The sequence below is a fragment of the Ictidomys tridecemlineatus genome, chromosome 7 (assembly GCF_052094955.1).
Source record: "Ictidomys tridecemlineatus isolate mIctTri1 chromosome 7, mIctTri1.hap1, whole genome shotgun sequence".
NCBI classification, from domain to species: domain Eukaryota; kingdom Metazoa; phylum Chordata; class Mammalia; order Rodentia; family Sciuridae; genus Ictidomys; species Ictidomys tridecemlineatus.
In genome coordinates, this window is record NC_135483.1 from 180,751,755 (window position 1) to 180,766,604 (window position 14,850).

General features: G+C 43.7%; 1 protein-coding gene across 1 annotated transcript in view; it reads left to right on the forward strand.

The window, feature by feature from the left end:
* Positions 1–1,678: 1,678 nt before the first annotated feature.
* The window catches only part of Cyp27a1 (cytochrome P450 family 27 subfamily A member 1), a 37,782-nt gene continuing 24,610 nt past the window's right edge, over positions 1,679–14,850 (forward strand). The window contains exon 1 of the mRNA XM_005330480.5: positions 1,679–2,367. Within this exon, the coding sequence (XP_005330537.1) occupies positions 2,104–2,367 (264 nt within the window). The 5' untranslated portion in view covers positions 1,679–2,103. The remainder of the gene's footprint in view (positions 2,368–14,850) is intronic.

Consider the following 14,850-nt stretch of genomic DNA (forward strand, 5'->3'; position numbering starts at 1 on the left):
CCCTCCCTCTCTCCTTCTCTCTTCCTTCCTTCCTTTCCTTTCCTTTCCTTCCTTCCTTCCTTCCTTCCTTTCTTCCTTCCTTCCTTCTGAAGTGGTCTCACTACATTGGCAAGCTGGCCTCCAATTTGCAGTCCTCCTGCCTAAGTCTCCCAAGTTGCCAAATTGCAGAGTTCCTGACTACAGCATGTACCACCATACTCCCCCCTTTCTTTTTTGTATTAGAGATTGAACCCAGGGGTACCTAACCACTGGGTCAAATCTTAAGCCCTTTTTCTGTTTTTTATTTTGAGATAGGGTCTTGTTAAATTGCCCAGGCTGGCCTTGAACTTTCAATCCTCCTGCCTCAGCATCCTGAGTCACTGGGATTGCAGGAGGCACCTCCACATCTGGGGGCATGTTTTCTTTTAAATATGTAGTATGATCTCAAATTGAACACGCTAAACAATGTTCCCAGCTCTACAAGGGATGATGAATCTTTCCTATATGTGAAAATGTATAATTTTCCTTAGTAAAAAATCCCTTGCTTTCTAAAATTGTTTGGGTAGAACACTGCTTTGAGAGTTGTCTCTAACTCTGTCATTACTTGCTGCAAAAAGTCTTTGTTTATCCTTTTTTTTTCTCCTGGTTGTGCTTATTGGCTTTGCAACTCACCCCCGGGGTGAACTTGGGTTTCAAAACTATGCACCCTAGTATAAACAAAAAGTTTACAACCAGTCACATCAACTGTCAGTCTAATTGTTTGAATTTAAGAGGTCCTTTTTTCCTCTGGCTGGCTATAAACAATTCTTTAGATGTCTTTTTTTTTTTTTATTGATTGTTCAAAACATTACAGAGCTCAAGACATATCATCTTTCATACATTCGACTCATGTCTTTAGAGCCAGTTTTATTACCCTGCTTCATTCTTCATTCGTGGGCTAAATAACCTTTGATTCTGTGCTTATTTAATATTTATGTAAGTTGTTTCTTCTTTGCAGTCCTGGGGATTGAACCCAAGAACTTTGCTTAGGCTAGGCAAGTGCTCTACCTCTGAGCTACATTCCTAGACCTTTTTATTTTGTATTTTAAGACAAGATCTCCCAAAGTTGTGGAGGCTGACCCGGACCTTGTGATTCTTCTGCCTCAGCCTCCTGTGTAACTGGGATTACAGGAGTGCCTGGCTGAAAACCATACTTTGAATATGCATGAAACAAAGGATTCATTAAACAATACTTTTTCTTCTTACAGTTTTTTTTTCTTTTTGGTATTATTATTATTATTATTTTTATTGTTGGTCGTTCAAAACATTACACAGTTCTTAATACATCATCTTTCACAGTTTGATTCAAGTGGGTTATGAACTCCCAACTTTACCCCGTATACAGATTGCTGTATTTTATTCTTTTCATTTTATTGAAAGTAATCTTTATCACAACCCACTAATGCTGGTCTCAATTTGTAGTTTGAAACATCCTGCTTTAGCGGATGGGCTGGGGAGGTGTGCATTTTAAAACTTCACTAATATTTAATTTCTTTGTTCGTTTTCCCAGCTCCAGGGGTCAGATGACTTTGGCCGCGGACCTTTTTGGCTTTTTCCTGGCTCAGCGCTCCGATTCCAGGATCTCTGCTGGAGACCAATAGGAAAGGCCAACGGGGCAGCCGAGCCACGGAGCCGGTTCCAGGTCGGTCCGGGAAGTGCGGACCGCTGGCGCCGGGTCCGCAGGAGAAGGCGGATCTCACGGGGTGGGGCCTGCGGCTCCTGGAAGTGGAGGGCAGGTCTCCCGCCCATGGTTCAGAGCCAGCGAAAAGTTTTCCTCGGGCGTCTGCGGCAGCGTGGGCTAGGGAGGAGGTGGGGGAGGCAGGCAGCGCCGGAGCGCGGTGGGTCCCGCCAAGTCACCTCGTCCCCGGGCCCGGAGCTTCCATCCGGAGAAGGTGGCTGCAGTGTGTTCGCTAGGCTGCCCTTTGCAAGGGTGGGGACCGCGACAAAAGTGAACAGGAAGGAGCCTGGCCCGCCTTTCCTTGGCCCGCCCCCCACCCCCACCCCCGGGTCACCCCAGCCTTTGAATCCGCCCCTCAGTTCAGCCTCCCAGGCTGGCCCGGGTGCCCGGCCTCCTGAGTACCCTCCATGGCTGCGCTGGGCTGCGCGAGGCTGAGGTGGGCGCTGCTGACCACGCGAGCGGCCGCCCGTGGCCTCTGCCCACACGGGGCCAGAGCCAAAGCTGCGATCCCTGCCACCCTCCCGGCGGACGAGGCAGCTGAGGGACCAGGAGCCAGTCCTGGCGATCGGCGGCGGCTGCGAAGCTTGGACGAGCTCCCAAGGCAAGGGCAGCTGCGCTTTTTTTTCCAGCTGTTCGTGCAAGGCTATGTACTGCGCTTGCATGAGCTCCAGGTAACCAGGAGGGGACATGAGACCTGAGGGTGGGAGTGGGCAGTGGGACCCAGAAGCTGAAGGTGAGGGAGACGTTGGACAAAAGTAAAGGAGACTTAGTTAAGAAGTTAACTCTGGGCCAAAAGAGGCGCATCATAAACTAGAAGTTTGTAGGGAAAATGTGCAGATGAGTGGTATGCATAAGAAGGACATCAGCAAGGAGGAGACTTGGAGGATAAACTTCAAGTGGATAGGCAAGGTAGCCTGTGATGCCAGCTACTCTGCAGGCTGAAGCAGGAGGATAGCAAGTTCCAGGGCAGCCTCAATCATTGGTGAGAAACTGTCTCAAAATACAAAATAAAAATGTCTGGGGGGTGTAGCTCAATGGTAGAACACTTTCATAGTAGTATGAATGTTAGGTTCAATCCTTAGTACCCTCCAATAAAAGAAGGGGGCCAGAGGTTGGGAGTGGGGAGAGCTGTCTTGGCAAGAGAATGACAGATGGTAGTGTACAAACTGTCAGAGGATGCAGAATCATCTGCAGTGATGTTGGCTGCCACAAACAGTCTTCCAAAACAACTAACTTAGGGAGGATCACAGCTGCATCCTCTGCACTTGCCCATGTGGCTGTGTCTCTCTTGAGGTCCCTGTTGGATTTACATTTCTAAGGCTTGGGGGACAGATCATAAGGTACTGAGAGAGGGTTAAGAAATTACTCCCTGTGGATCTGACTCCTTTAAGCCCAGAAACCAGAGTCCCATGAAGTTCCCCTGGTCAATTCAATCTCTAGAAATATGAAAGGCCCAGTGAATGCCCAAGGCTATGGGCTGAGAATTTCTCAGAGGGAGATTGGCTCGAGATGAGCAGCTACCAAAGAAATTCTAGATGGCCTTGGGACAAGGAAGAGGAAGCTGGAGAAACTCCAAGATTTGTGGTCTTTTAAAGGAGAGCCCCCAAAGATCTTGGATCACTTGAACTTGAATTGCCCCATGGAAAATAAATTAGCCCTCCCCATTACAAAGGCTGGTGTAAGTAAAGAGCAGAGTGTTGTACATCTGCAAAACCCAATTGCTCTACTGAGGAGGAGGTTGTGTTTCAGTGACATACATGATACAAATCAGTTAGAATTGGTTTGGTTACTATTCATACTGGCTTAAAATCTGAAGCACTTTTATATGCTCATAGGATGAAAAACTTCAATAGTTGAATGTCTTTCAAGGGTAATTTCTCTAGAAATTTGTCTTTGTCTTGTGTTGTTGTAACAAAGTATCCAAGTCTGGGTACTTTGTAAAGAAAAGAGGTTTACTGAGCTTGCAGTTTGGGAGGATAAAAGTCCAAGGTCTGCAGCTGGTATCTCTGCAGCTGGTATATCTGGTCAGCTCTGGTATCTCTGTGTATGCCACGGCAGATGGCATTACATGACAGGAAGGTATGCCAGAGAGAGGTCAAATAGTGAGAGGATGCAAGAGACTAGAAAGGAGCCAGGCTTCCTCTTTCATAAAACTCGCTTTTGTAGGAACTAATTCCCCCTGTGAGAGCATCCCCCTGTGATAGTCAGGACCCAAACTTCTTCCACTCAGCCCCCCTTCTTAAAGGTCCCACCACCTTTCAGTACTGCTACATTGGGAACCAAGTTTCTGACCCATAAACCTTTGAAGGGACAAAGCACACCCACTACTGGCCCGTGAAGTTCATGTCCTTTGCACAATGCATTCATTCAGGCCAATAATTCTCGGAATCTTAATTTGTTTTGAGTATCAACTCAAAAAAGTCTGAAGTCTCATCTGAGACACAGGCAAACTTCTTCCAGATGTGAACCCGTAAAATAAAAAACAAGTTTTGTCTTTCTCCGATACAATGGCAGGGCAGGGATAGGATAAACATTTCTGTTCTCTGGCCCCCAGCAAGACTGAAACTCTGCAGCACAGACATTAAATCTTAAAAGCTCCAAGTCCTGCGTCCTGTGCACACTGGGGTGGGGAATGGGCCTCTTAGGCAGCCCTGCTTCCCCCTCCCCCTTTCCTGCCCCAGACTTCCTGAATTCCAGAGGCTGAGGCCTGAGGACAGCTGGGTTGCATGTAGGCATTTGTGACCTTCTCAGGTGAGTGCGGCATGCCACTGGTTGCCCTGGCTGTCTTGGGTCCTGGCGATGGCTTCATCACTTTCGTGGCTCTGTTGAGCATTTTTTTGAGGTACTGGGGATTAAACCTGGGCTGTTCTACCACTGAACTACATCCCTACCCTTTTCCTTTTTGATTTTGAGACAGGGGCTTTGCTAAGTTGCCCAGGGGGCCTTGAACTTGCGATCTTCATGTCTTAGCCTCCTAAGTAGCTGGGATTCCCGGTGTGTGCCACCACCCTCAGCTTCTACTGGGCATTTAATGGAGATTTTCTGTGGTGGTCCTGCCCCTGTGGCAAACTTCTGCCTGGCCACCTAGGTTGTTTTTTTTTTTTTTTTTTCTACTCTTGGTGGCAGCTTGTGTGGCCTCCCAGCTCTTGCTTTCTGTGTGCCTATAGAATTAGCACCACGTGAACTCTACCAATGCCTATTGCTTGCATCCTCTGGAGCAGCGGCACAAACTGCACCAGGGCCCATGTGAGCAGCAGCTGGAGTGGGCAAGTACTGCTCTGGGATAGGAAGAGCAGGGGCCCTGGGTGGCAGTTCCTGAACCATTCTGCCCTCTGCATCCTCTGGGACTGTGATGGAAGGGTGTCCTGATGCCCAGCTCCCTTTGTCTGTCTAATAATCTCTTTAGCAAGTGGTGGCTCACTGCACCCCTACACCTTTTTTTCTTTTTTCCTTTTTTTTTTCTCTTGATATAAGTAGGCTGTGACTTTTTCCAAATTCTCACACTCTCCTTTTCTTCTTATTATCCATCCCTAGGTCATTGCCATTGCTCCTGAATCTTACTGTGTATATATATATATATTTTAAAGTACCTACACAGCTCCTTCTGTATTTTGCTTAGAAATTTCTTTTGCCAGATACCTATAAGTCATCACCCTAAATTTGGCCTTTCACAAAGCTGTAGGGCATGGATACAATTCAGCTAAGTTCCTTGCTACTTAATAACAAGGATGGCCTATTCTCTGATTTCCAATAAGATATATTTTTCCTTTTTATTTGAGACCTTGTCTGCATGTTCTTTACTGTCCTCATTTTTATCATCATTACAGTCACAACAACTTAGGCAATCTCTAAGAATATCTAGCTCCTGGGCTGGGATTGTGGCTCAGTGGTAGAGTGCTTGCCAAGCATGTGTGAAGCACCGGGTTCGATCCTCAGCACCACATAAAAACAAATAAATAAAATAAAGGTATTGAATTCATCTACAACTAAAAAATATTTTTAAAAAAGAATATCTAGCTCCTTCCAAGTCTCTTTATTTGCATTCTCACCAGAATTGCCCACAGTGCTTTGTTTAAATAAAAGACCCATTGACGACTCCAAGCTCTTCCAACCCCTGCTCATTACCTAGTTCAAAAGCCACTTCCATGTTCTTAGGTATCATCATAGCAACAATGCTACTCAGTAATAATTTTCTGTCTTAGTCCATTTTGTGTTGCTGTAATGAAATACCGGAGGCTGGGTAACTTTAAAGAAAAGAGGTTTATTTGGCTTATAATTCTGAAAAATCCAAAGAGTATGAGGTACCAGTGACTGGTGAGGGTCCTCTTGGCTGTGCCATAACACAGTAGGAGAGGAGGTAAGTATGTGTGCAGAGAGAGGTCACATGGCAAGATAAGAAGAAATAGAGCAGGAAGAGGCCAGCTCTGCTCACTGGAACTAAGTTGTTTCCATCATGAGGGTGGTTATGACCCAGTCACCTCCCATGAAGTTTTACTCTTTTTTAAAAAATATTTTTTAGTCATCAATGAGACTTTTATTTAATTTATTTACTTATATGCATTGCTGAGGATTGAACCCAGGGCCTCACACATGTCAAGCAAGTGCTCTACCGCTGAGCCATAACTCTAGCCCATGAAGTTCTATCCTTAAAGGACCCACCACTTTTTAATACTGTGAGTTTCAGGACCAGGCTTCCAGCACATGAATCTCTGGGGAGCAAGATATAATCGAATCATAGCAAGAGGCATGAAGTCATCAAGCTACAATTTGTTTTTCTGCAGTTCTTTTGGCTCTGCTGTCTTGTAGAAGTTGGTTGACTAGGTTGGCCTGGGTTAATTGCCCATCCTGGAGTCCATCATAATGGCCAGAACAGAGACACATTTTAATTAGCTTTGCCCTATGCAGCTTCACTCCTAAAGCGAGGGTTGAGGCCCCCCCACCCAAACTGGGTGGCTTCCACCCAAAAGGAGAAGAGGAAGGGGTGTCAGGGTAGCCAACTTATGAAGTCCTCTGCATCCTTGTTTTTTTTTTTTTTTTTTTAAAGCAGAGGTGCTGAGGGCATAGCTCACTGGTAAAGTACTTGCCCAGCATGTTCCAGGCCTTGGATTTGTTCCCCAACATGGCTGAAAAAAAATCCCCCCAAAACCTCACAAAACAAACACAGACAAACTCTCCACATTATCACACATAAAAATAATACAGTCATCTTAGGGAAGCATTGAAACATTTAAGGGAACTGCCAAACAATGATGTTAACAGTGCCAGAGGGTCAGGGATGTAGCTCAGTGGTAGAGTGTTTGCCAAGCACGGGAAGGACCTGGGTTCAATCCCCAACACCAAAAAAAAAAAAAAGTAGAAAAAAAGAAACATTGACATATGTTAAATCTCTACCAAACTTTTGTCTTTCAAAGATGTTGTTCTGAGAATTGTGGGATTTATCTGCTCTATAGCTCTGATTGTGGGATTGTGGCCTACCTGGACTGGACCCTTCTGTGGACCCCGAGTGCCTGAGCACATATTTGTCATTTCATGTATCATGTTTCTTGTCATCACCTGTTTACATGGCTTAGAGACTGGGCTGGTAAAGCTCCGGGAGCTGAGCCTACGTCTTTTCCACCTCTGTCCCTGCAGCACCAGGCACGGTCTTAGGTTTCAGGAGTAGCAGTGGGCAGTGGACGCTCCTAGTGGTAAACTTCTGTGACACTTGTCTTCCCAGCTCCCTGCTCTGGGTAGTCTGACCTCAAATAGAGTGAAGGAGATACAGTGAAGGAGGAGGGCATACCAGTTGAGCCTGGCCCTTCAGTTCTTAGTGTTTCTAGTGCAGAAATTAAATTGTCGGGGTGGGAGTTGGGGAGATTGAACCCAGGGGCATTCTACCAGTAAGCTATACTCCAAACCATTTTCTATTTTTTTTTTGTTTTGTTTTGAATCAGGGTCTCACTAAGTTGCCAAGGCCAGCCTCAAACTTGGCAATCCTCTTGCCTTGGCCTCCCTAATAACTTGCATGCCATCACACCTGGCTCAGAAACTAAACTTTGTCAGCACAATCAGCATGGGCAGATTATTGGGGATTGACTCACATTGACCAAACCCACAGAAACAACTGTGCGGACTGGAGTGCCCCCGTGTTTATTTTGTGAGGTGATCAATCCCTTCAGGGTCATATTACTCTGTCATGCAAACATGCCCTGTTCTGGTTCTGTATTATTGCATAATGAACTATCCCCAAATATAGTGGCTTAAAATAACAAACATTTTGCTGGAGTCACAATCTTGTGGGTCAGGAATTTGAGCAGGGTACCATGAAGAGGACTTTTCTCTATTTCATGAGGGAGTCGAGGAGGGGTTCAGTTCAAATGGCTGAAGAATTGCTCAAGTGGAGCCTTATGTCTGGACTTCCAGTTTGACTTTTGGTTGATATGTCACATCTCCTGGGGCTGGAATGACCAGGAAGCCTTCTTCCATGGCATGATTGGTAGCCAGGCTGGTTTGGCCTAGAACAGCTGGGTCTCTGTCTCTCTGCAGGGCTGGCTTGGGCTTCCTCAAAGAATGGAGGTGTTAAGATAGTCTTCTTACATGGTTCTAGCAGTCCTGAGTAAGTGTTTAAGAGACAGAAAGTAGAATTTATCCATTTCTTAAGGCCTGGGCCTGGAAATGGGCACAACAGCATGCTCACTATATTTCATTCATCAGAGAAGTTACAGCATCCAAGACTTTAGAGAAGACATAGACCCTACTTTCTAAGAGATGTCCAAGAATCTATAGCCATGTTTAATTCACTACATTGTCCCAAGGATCCAGGTACCTAGGGAGAAAAGTGAATGACTACATTAGTAGACTGCTTGCATGCAAGGACCCAGAACTAAAGGAGTGGAATTGTATGGAAGGAAATTCCACATAGACCATGGAGAAACCTGGTTGAATGAGCTTCTCAGATGCCCCTCCCTTAGGTGAAGTGGGGCTCTCTCTTGGAGAGTGAGAGGTAAATGCTGCCACAGCCTTGCTGTTTGGCTCCCCCTCTTCTGAATTTTGTAATGATCACCTCTCTTCTGCTAACACATTCTCTTTCTATTGATTCAATAGATCTTCTTCCCCAACACTAATGTCACCTTTACACCTACCAGAGCTTATAGGTGTGTTTTTCAGTGTCATTTGGCAGACATGAACAGGTTCTCTATTAGGCTGTGGGAGAATAGAGTCCACTGCCTTTAAGCCTCAGGAATGGGAAATTTGAGGCTAGGTATGAAGGTAAAAAATGCAGGGCTCATACCAGCTTAACAATTGCACTGCCAGGGTTTTATCTTACAGCACCACTGTGGTCAGTGAGGTACTGAAGAATGTTTAAGGCAGCATTCTATGCAGCTGGAAAAGATTAGAGTGACTTAAATGTTCCATAATAGAAGCCTAATTAAATTATAGCCCATCCACAAGATGGGGTTTTAGGCAACCTCTAAAAAGAATGGTGTAATCCATTGTACAACTATGAATTGCTCGCTAAGACTCGGGAAGAAGGTAAGGTGCCAAAATATGTAATGTGCCATCATTTGTGGATAAAGAAAGAGTATGAGGCAGATGTGATTATAGATATGTTTGTGTATGCATGAAATACCTCTGGAGGGCTGGGGGTGTAGCTCAAGGGTAGAACACTTCCTAGCATGCACTAGACCCTGCCCTAGGTCCTTGGCACCATGAGAACAACTACTAATGATGACAAAGAAAATCTCTAGAAGAACACACAAGAAAGAAATGGACAACAAGGGTTGCCTCTGTATAGGGGTTTTGGACTCCAGACGTGAAAGTCAGGAGGAAGACATCCTTGCCATCATACACCCTTTTACATTTTTTGGATTTTAACTGTGTCCACATATTTATTACCTTTTGTGATTAAAAACAAAACAAAACAAAAACAATAGCAGGCAGGCAAAAATCCCAGTGACTTGAGAGGCTGAGGCAGGAGGATGGCAAGTTTGAGGACAGCCTGGACAACTTAATGAGACACTATCTCAAAATAAAATTTAAAAAGGGCTGGGGATGTAGCTCAGTGGTACAACACCCACGAGTACCCACGAGTACCCACGAGTGCAAAAGAAAACAAAAAAGCAAAGAAATTGAGAGCAGGAGATAAAACATGGTTGACCATATGTATCTCTGTCCAACATAAGATTTTGGGAATCTTTTGACACCCATTCCCATCCTGTATCCCTGTTGGGCTCTGAGTCTTTACTTTTGAATCCTCTTTTGACCTTTGCCTCTGTTGTTGGTCATCCACTCCTTTTTTGGTATTCTCACTGATCAGCCTGGCAGGACTTGCAGACCACGTTGTGTTGTTCTAGCCCCCTGAAGTTTCCCTTGGTTGCTGTGGGAGCTGGCCGCAGGGGTGGACAGTGCTTTCGGTTTTCTGAGGGTCTCCCTGAGGGCATCCCAGGTGCAGCTCTTCTTGAATCACTTTGGGATGCTCCCCTACCTTCATCCCATTATATCCCATTGTTTTTCTAGGTCACAAAATCAGGGGAAATTATTATTTTTTAAAATATTTTTTTTAGTTGTAGATGGACACAATATCTTTATTTTTATTTGTTTATTTTTATGTGGTGCTGGGGATTGAACCCAGGGTCTCACACATGCAAGGCAAGCGCTCTACCACTGAGCTACAGCCCTAGTCCTCAGAGGGAAATTCTTACTGTCCACCTCTCTGGTACACATCTTTATAACTTATGGTAGTTTTGTATTCTTTCAGAGAAACAGAAACTTTTCTGAGTGTTGAAGTAATGACATGCACAAAAATGTCTTTTTGTAAGCTTTGTTTATAAAATTAAAAAAAAAATATGGCTGGGCTGTGGTAAAGCCCTTGTCTAACATGCAGGAAGCCCTGGGTTCAATCCCTAAACCAAGAAAAAAAAGATCAGAAGGGTGAAATGTCCATCACAATATGGAAAACTCAAAGCAAAGTTGAATACAGAATAATATATACAATAGAATACCACTTCTATGATTTATTTTTTGTTTGTTTGTATTTTGTAGTACTGGGGAAATTGAACCCAGGGGTGTTCTATCACTGAGCTATTCTTCCATCTTTTTTTACTTTATTTGAGATAAAGTCTCACTAAACTGATCATTCTGGCCTTGACCTTGTGATCCTTCTGCCTTACTTATATGAATTATAAACCACACAGAAATTCTATAAGTTATCATTAGATACATACATATCCATGTGTATCTACATGTTAGTATGTATGTGTGCTTTCTGTGTGTGTGTATAATAAAGTTTTATAACCAAATTCAGGGTAGTTGTTACTCTGGGGAGGAAGGGCAAAAGGACTAAGGAAGCCTAAAAAGGGGACTTTGTATATTAAATTTTTCATTTAAAAAATATTTGAAGAATATGGGCTGGTAATATAGCTCAGTGGTAGAGCCCTAACCAAAAAAAAAAAAAAAAAGAAAGAAAGAAAGAAAAAAGTTTCCACCAGATATTATTATATATGTATAAACATCTATGTATAAAGTCTTTTTAAAATGTCTAGTTTCTACTATGTAATACTTAAGTTCAGTAATTCATTTTATAATTTTAAAATAAATACATAAGTATTGAAAAATACTGAAAGCAAATATGATAAATATGAACTTGTCTTAATTTGAGAAAAGTGGGTACATGGCTGTTTTTGACTGAATTTTCAACACTAACATATTCATAATAAAGAATAGTGGGCTGGGGTCCTGGCTCAGTGGCAGAGCACTTGCCTAGTTAGCTTGTGTGAGGTACTGGGTTCTATCTTCAGCACCACATAAAAATAAAATAAAGGTATTGTGTCCATTTACAACTAAAATCGAAAAAATAAAAAGAATGTAAGTAATTCCACTCATCATGAGTCCAAATTGCGCCACCAGCTTGCTCTGATCTTGGAGGAGCTCATTCACGGCAAGGTGCAGAGCAAGGAGAAGCTGGGAATGCTGTTAATTATTTGGCACCTCCTGTCACTTGGAGATGGTATTCCACTTGTGTGAGGGGTTGGGGTTAACTCCTGATGACACTTTGGCAGCACTCAGATGGGCTTTCCCTGCTGTACTCCCCTGCCTGTGACCCAGAATGGGCCTTCTTTCTGTCATCTGTCAGCTATATAGACACTGGTGGCCTGTGCCTGGAGTTAGGTCACTCTTGTTTATCCAACTGCTGGCTGCTAGCTAAAAGCTGATTTGTTGACCCTGGCAGAACAGTGCCGGGCGGGCGTTGGTGAGTTTGCTCCGGTTGTCAGGGCTATTTCTTGTGCTTTTCGTGTTTAGCTGAGATGAGAGCTTCCCCAAGGAGCCTCTTGCTAAACCAAACAAGCCCCCAGTTAGTTTAACAACCAAGAGCAGTCATCAGATTTTTGGTGGGAAGTAGATTTCAGGTAACTTAAATGTTCATTTTTGTGTTTTGTGGTAACAGATTAAGATAATTACATACTATGCAATTCACCCGTTTATAATAATAATAATAATTATTTTGTATTTTATTTAATTTTTTTAGTTTTATTGATTTTATTTTTTAAATACATGACACGTAATGCATTACAATTCTTATTACACATGTAGAGTACAATTTTTCATGTCTTTATATATAGAGTGTGTTCACGCCAATTCATGCCTTTATACATGTACTTTTTTTTGCATTACAATTCTTATTACACATATATACCATAATTTTTCATATCTCTGTTTGTATATAAAGCAGGTTGACACCCAGCTGGAGTCTTCATACCTGTACTTTGGATAATGATGTCTATCACATTCCACCGTTCTTGCTAATTCCCTGCCCCCTTTTTCCTCCCCATCTGCCCTATCTAGAATTAATCTATTCTTCCCATGCTCCTACTCCCTACCCCACTATGAGTCAGCCTCCTTATATCAGAGAAAACATTCGGCATTTGTTTTTTTGGGATTGGCTAACTTCACTTAGCGTTATCTTTTTTAACACCATCCGTTTACCTGCAAATGCCATGATTTTATTCTCTTTTAATGCTGAGTAAAATTCCATCCTGTATATGTACCACATTTTTTCACCCGTTTATAATTAAATGTTTTTTTAGTATATTTACACATTTGTGCAACCAACACCCTAGAGAAAAACCTGGTACCCCCTTAGCAGTCACCCCTCATTTACTCATCTCTCTCCCAGCCGCTGGTGACCACTAATCTACTTCCTGTCTATGGATTTGCATGTCATGAACATTGCATGGAAATGCAATCTTGCAGCATGTGGCCTTTTATGACAAGCTTCTTTTACTTAATGTTTGCAACGAGCTTTATCCATATTGCAGTATCAATACTTCATTTGTTTTTATGGCTGGATAATATGCCATTGTAGGGATACATCATAATCTGTTTAGCCATTGTCCATTGATAGATATTTGGGTTGTTTCCACTTTTTGGCTCTATCACTTCTTGAGTTCATAGAATTCAGAGCTCAGTTGTCTAAATTTGGGGTTTCCCAACACTTTGAAAAGCTGAAAGCTTTTTATTTTTTCTATGTCAAAAAATAAATAAATAAATAAAATTTAAAAAGAGAGTTTGTGCGTATTACGTAAGATTTCAGTTCTACTCCCTGACTTCCAGCCTCTGTACCTCTCCGATTACAACCCTTTGCCTTGGAGGCAGATTAGTGCTTTCTGGACACCATCCTTATCATTTAGTTAACAGATTCCAGGGCCTGCTTGGGATTATCTACCCTTAACACATAGGCTAGCCACCATATATCTTTGGGGTCCACTAGTATTATAATTCCTTTTTTTAACTGATGAGAAAATATAGGTAAGCTCATACATAAAAGATACGTCAAAGCCAAGGCCTGAGAGATTCAGCCAGTAAAGATACAAAGAGCCACTCTTAGATTTAGACAGTTTATTACCTACATAGATAGTGAAAAATGAATAAGCCAAAGGGGCCACCCACCTTGTCCCACACACCCCAAATGACAACACCAAAACACAAGGAGACAGATGACTTCAGCATGGATTGTAGGGTGTCCTTGCTGCCATCAAGCCCCTTCCAGGCTGCAGCTAAGGAACTAAATGCTCTGCAGCTCTTTTCTGAGGCAGGCGGGGTTGGAAGGCTCATGTCTTGTGGGAACTCACAGGGAGGCAATGAGATGCGGTATCATGACAGTCTCCCAGGTGAGATGAGGGTTGAGTAGAAGAGGTGGCCTCAAGCAGCTCTTTACAGACCTCCCATCTGTCTTGTTGCAGAGGATCACAGTTCCCCACCCACTCACCACTGGGGATTGAACCTAGGGCCTCGTGCAAGCTAGGTGAATGTTTTACCACTGAGCTATATCCCAGACTTGAGACAGGTTCTTGCTAAGTTGTCCAGCCTGGACTTGAACTTGCTATCCTGCCTCAGCCTCCTGAGTAGCTGGAACTACAGGCATGCACCACCGCACCCAGCTTATTCTGTTTGTTTTAGGCAACATTAGATGAAAGTGGGCACGGCCATGACTCCATGCAGGTTGGTCAGGCCTATTGGAGGACAGACAGCAGCTCAGCACCATTTGGAGTTCAACGAAAGCTGTCATCACCTGCACCTAATCAGCCAGCCGGCAGGAACTGGCTGACAACCTTGGAACAACCTGTGACAAGTGTCCAAAGAGGCCAACAATAACAGGAGGAGACCAAAGAGACCAAATTTTTTGGGAGGGAGGCACTGGTAATTGAAAGTAACTCACTTTACTTCTGAGCTATAGCTCCAGCCCTTTTTATTTTGAAACAGGGTGTTCCTAAGTTACTGTGGCTGGCCTTGAACTTGTGATCCTCCTGCCTCAACCTCCCAAGCTGCTGGGACTATAGAGGTGCCCCACTGCGCCCAGTACTTGTTCTGTCATCTTTTGCGAACTTTCTGTGGTCAGTGTCTGTAGGAAGTTTCTATGTATTCTCAGATTCAGATTCTTTGTTTGCCAGCAATCAAGTTGAGAATGGTGGCAGAGTATGTTAGATACCCTGTGGACAAGAGCTGACGGAACTCAAGGGTGCTCTATCACTGAGCTACATCTCCGTCCTTTTTATTTATTTTTAATTTTGAGACAGGATATTGCTAAGTTGCCGAGGCTGCCCTGGAGCTTATGATCCTTCTGCCTCAGCCTCCCAAGTAGCTGGATCACAGGAGTGCTCCACTGCACCTGGCTCAGT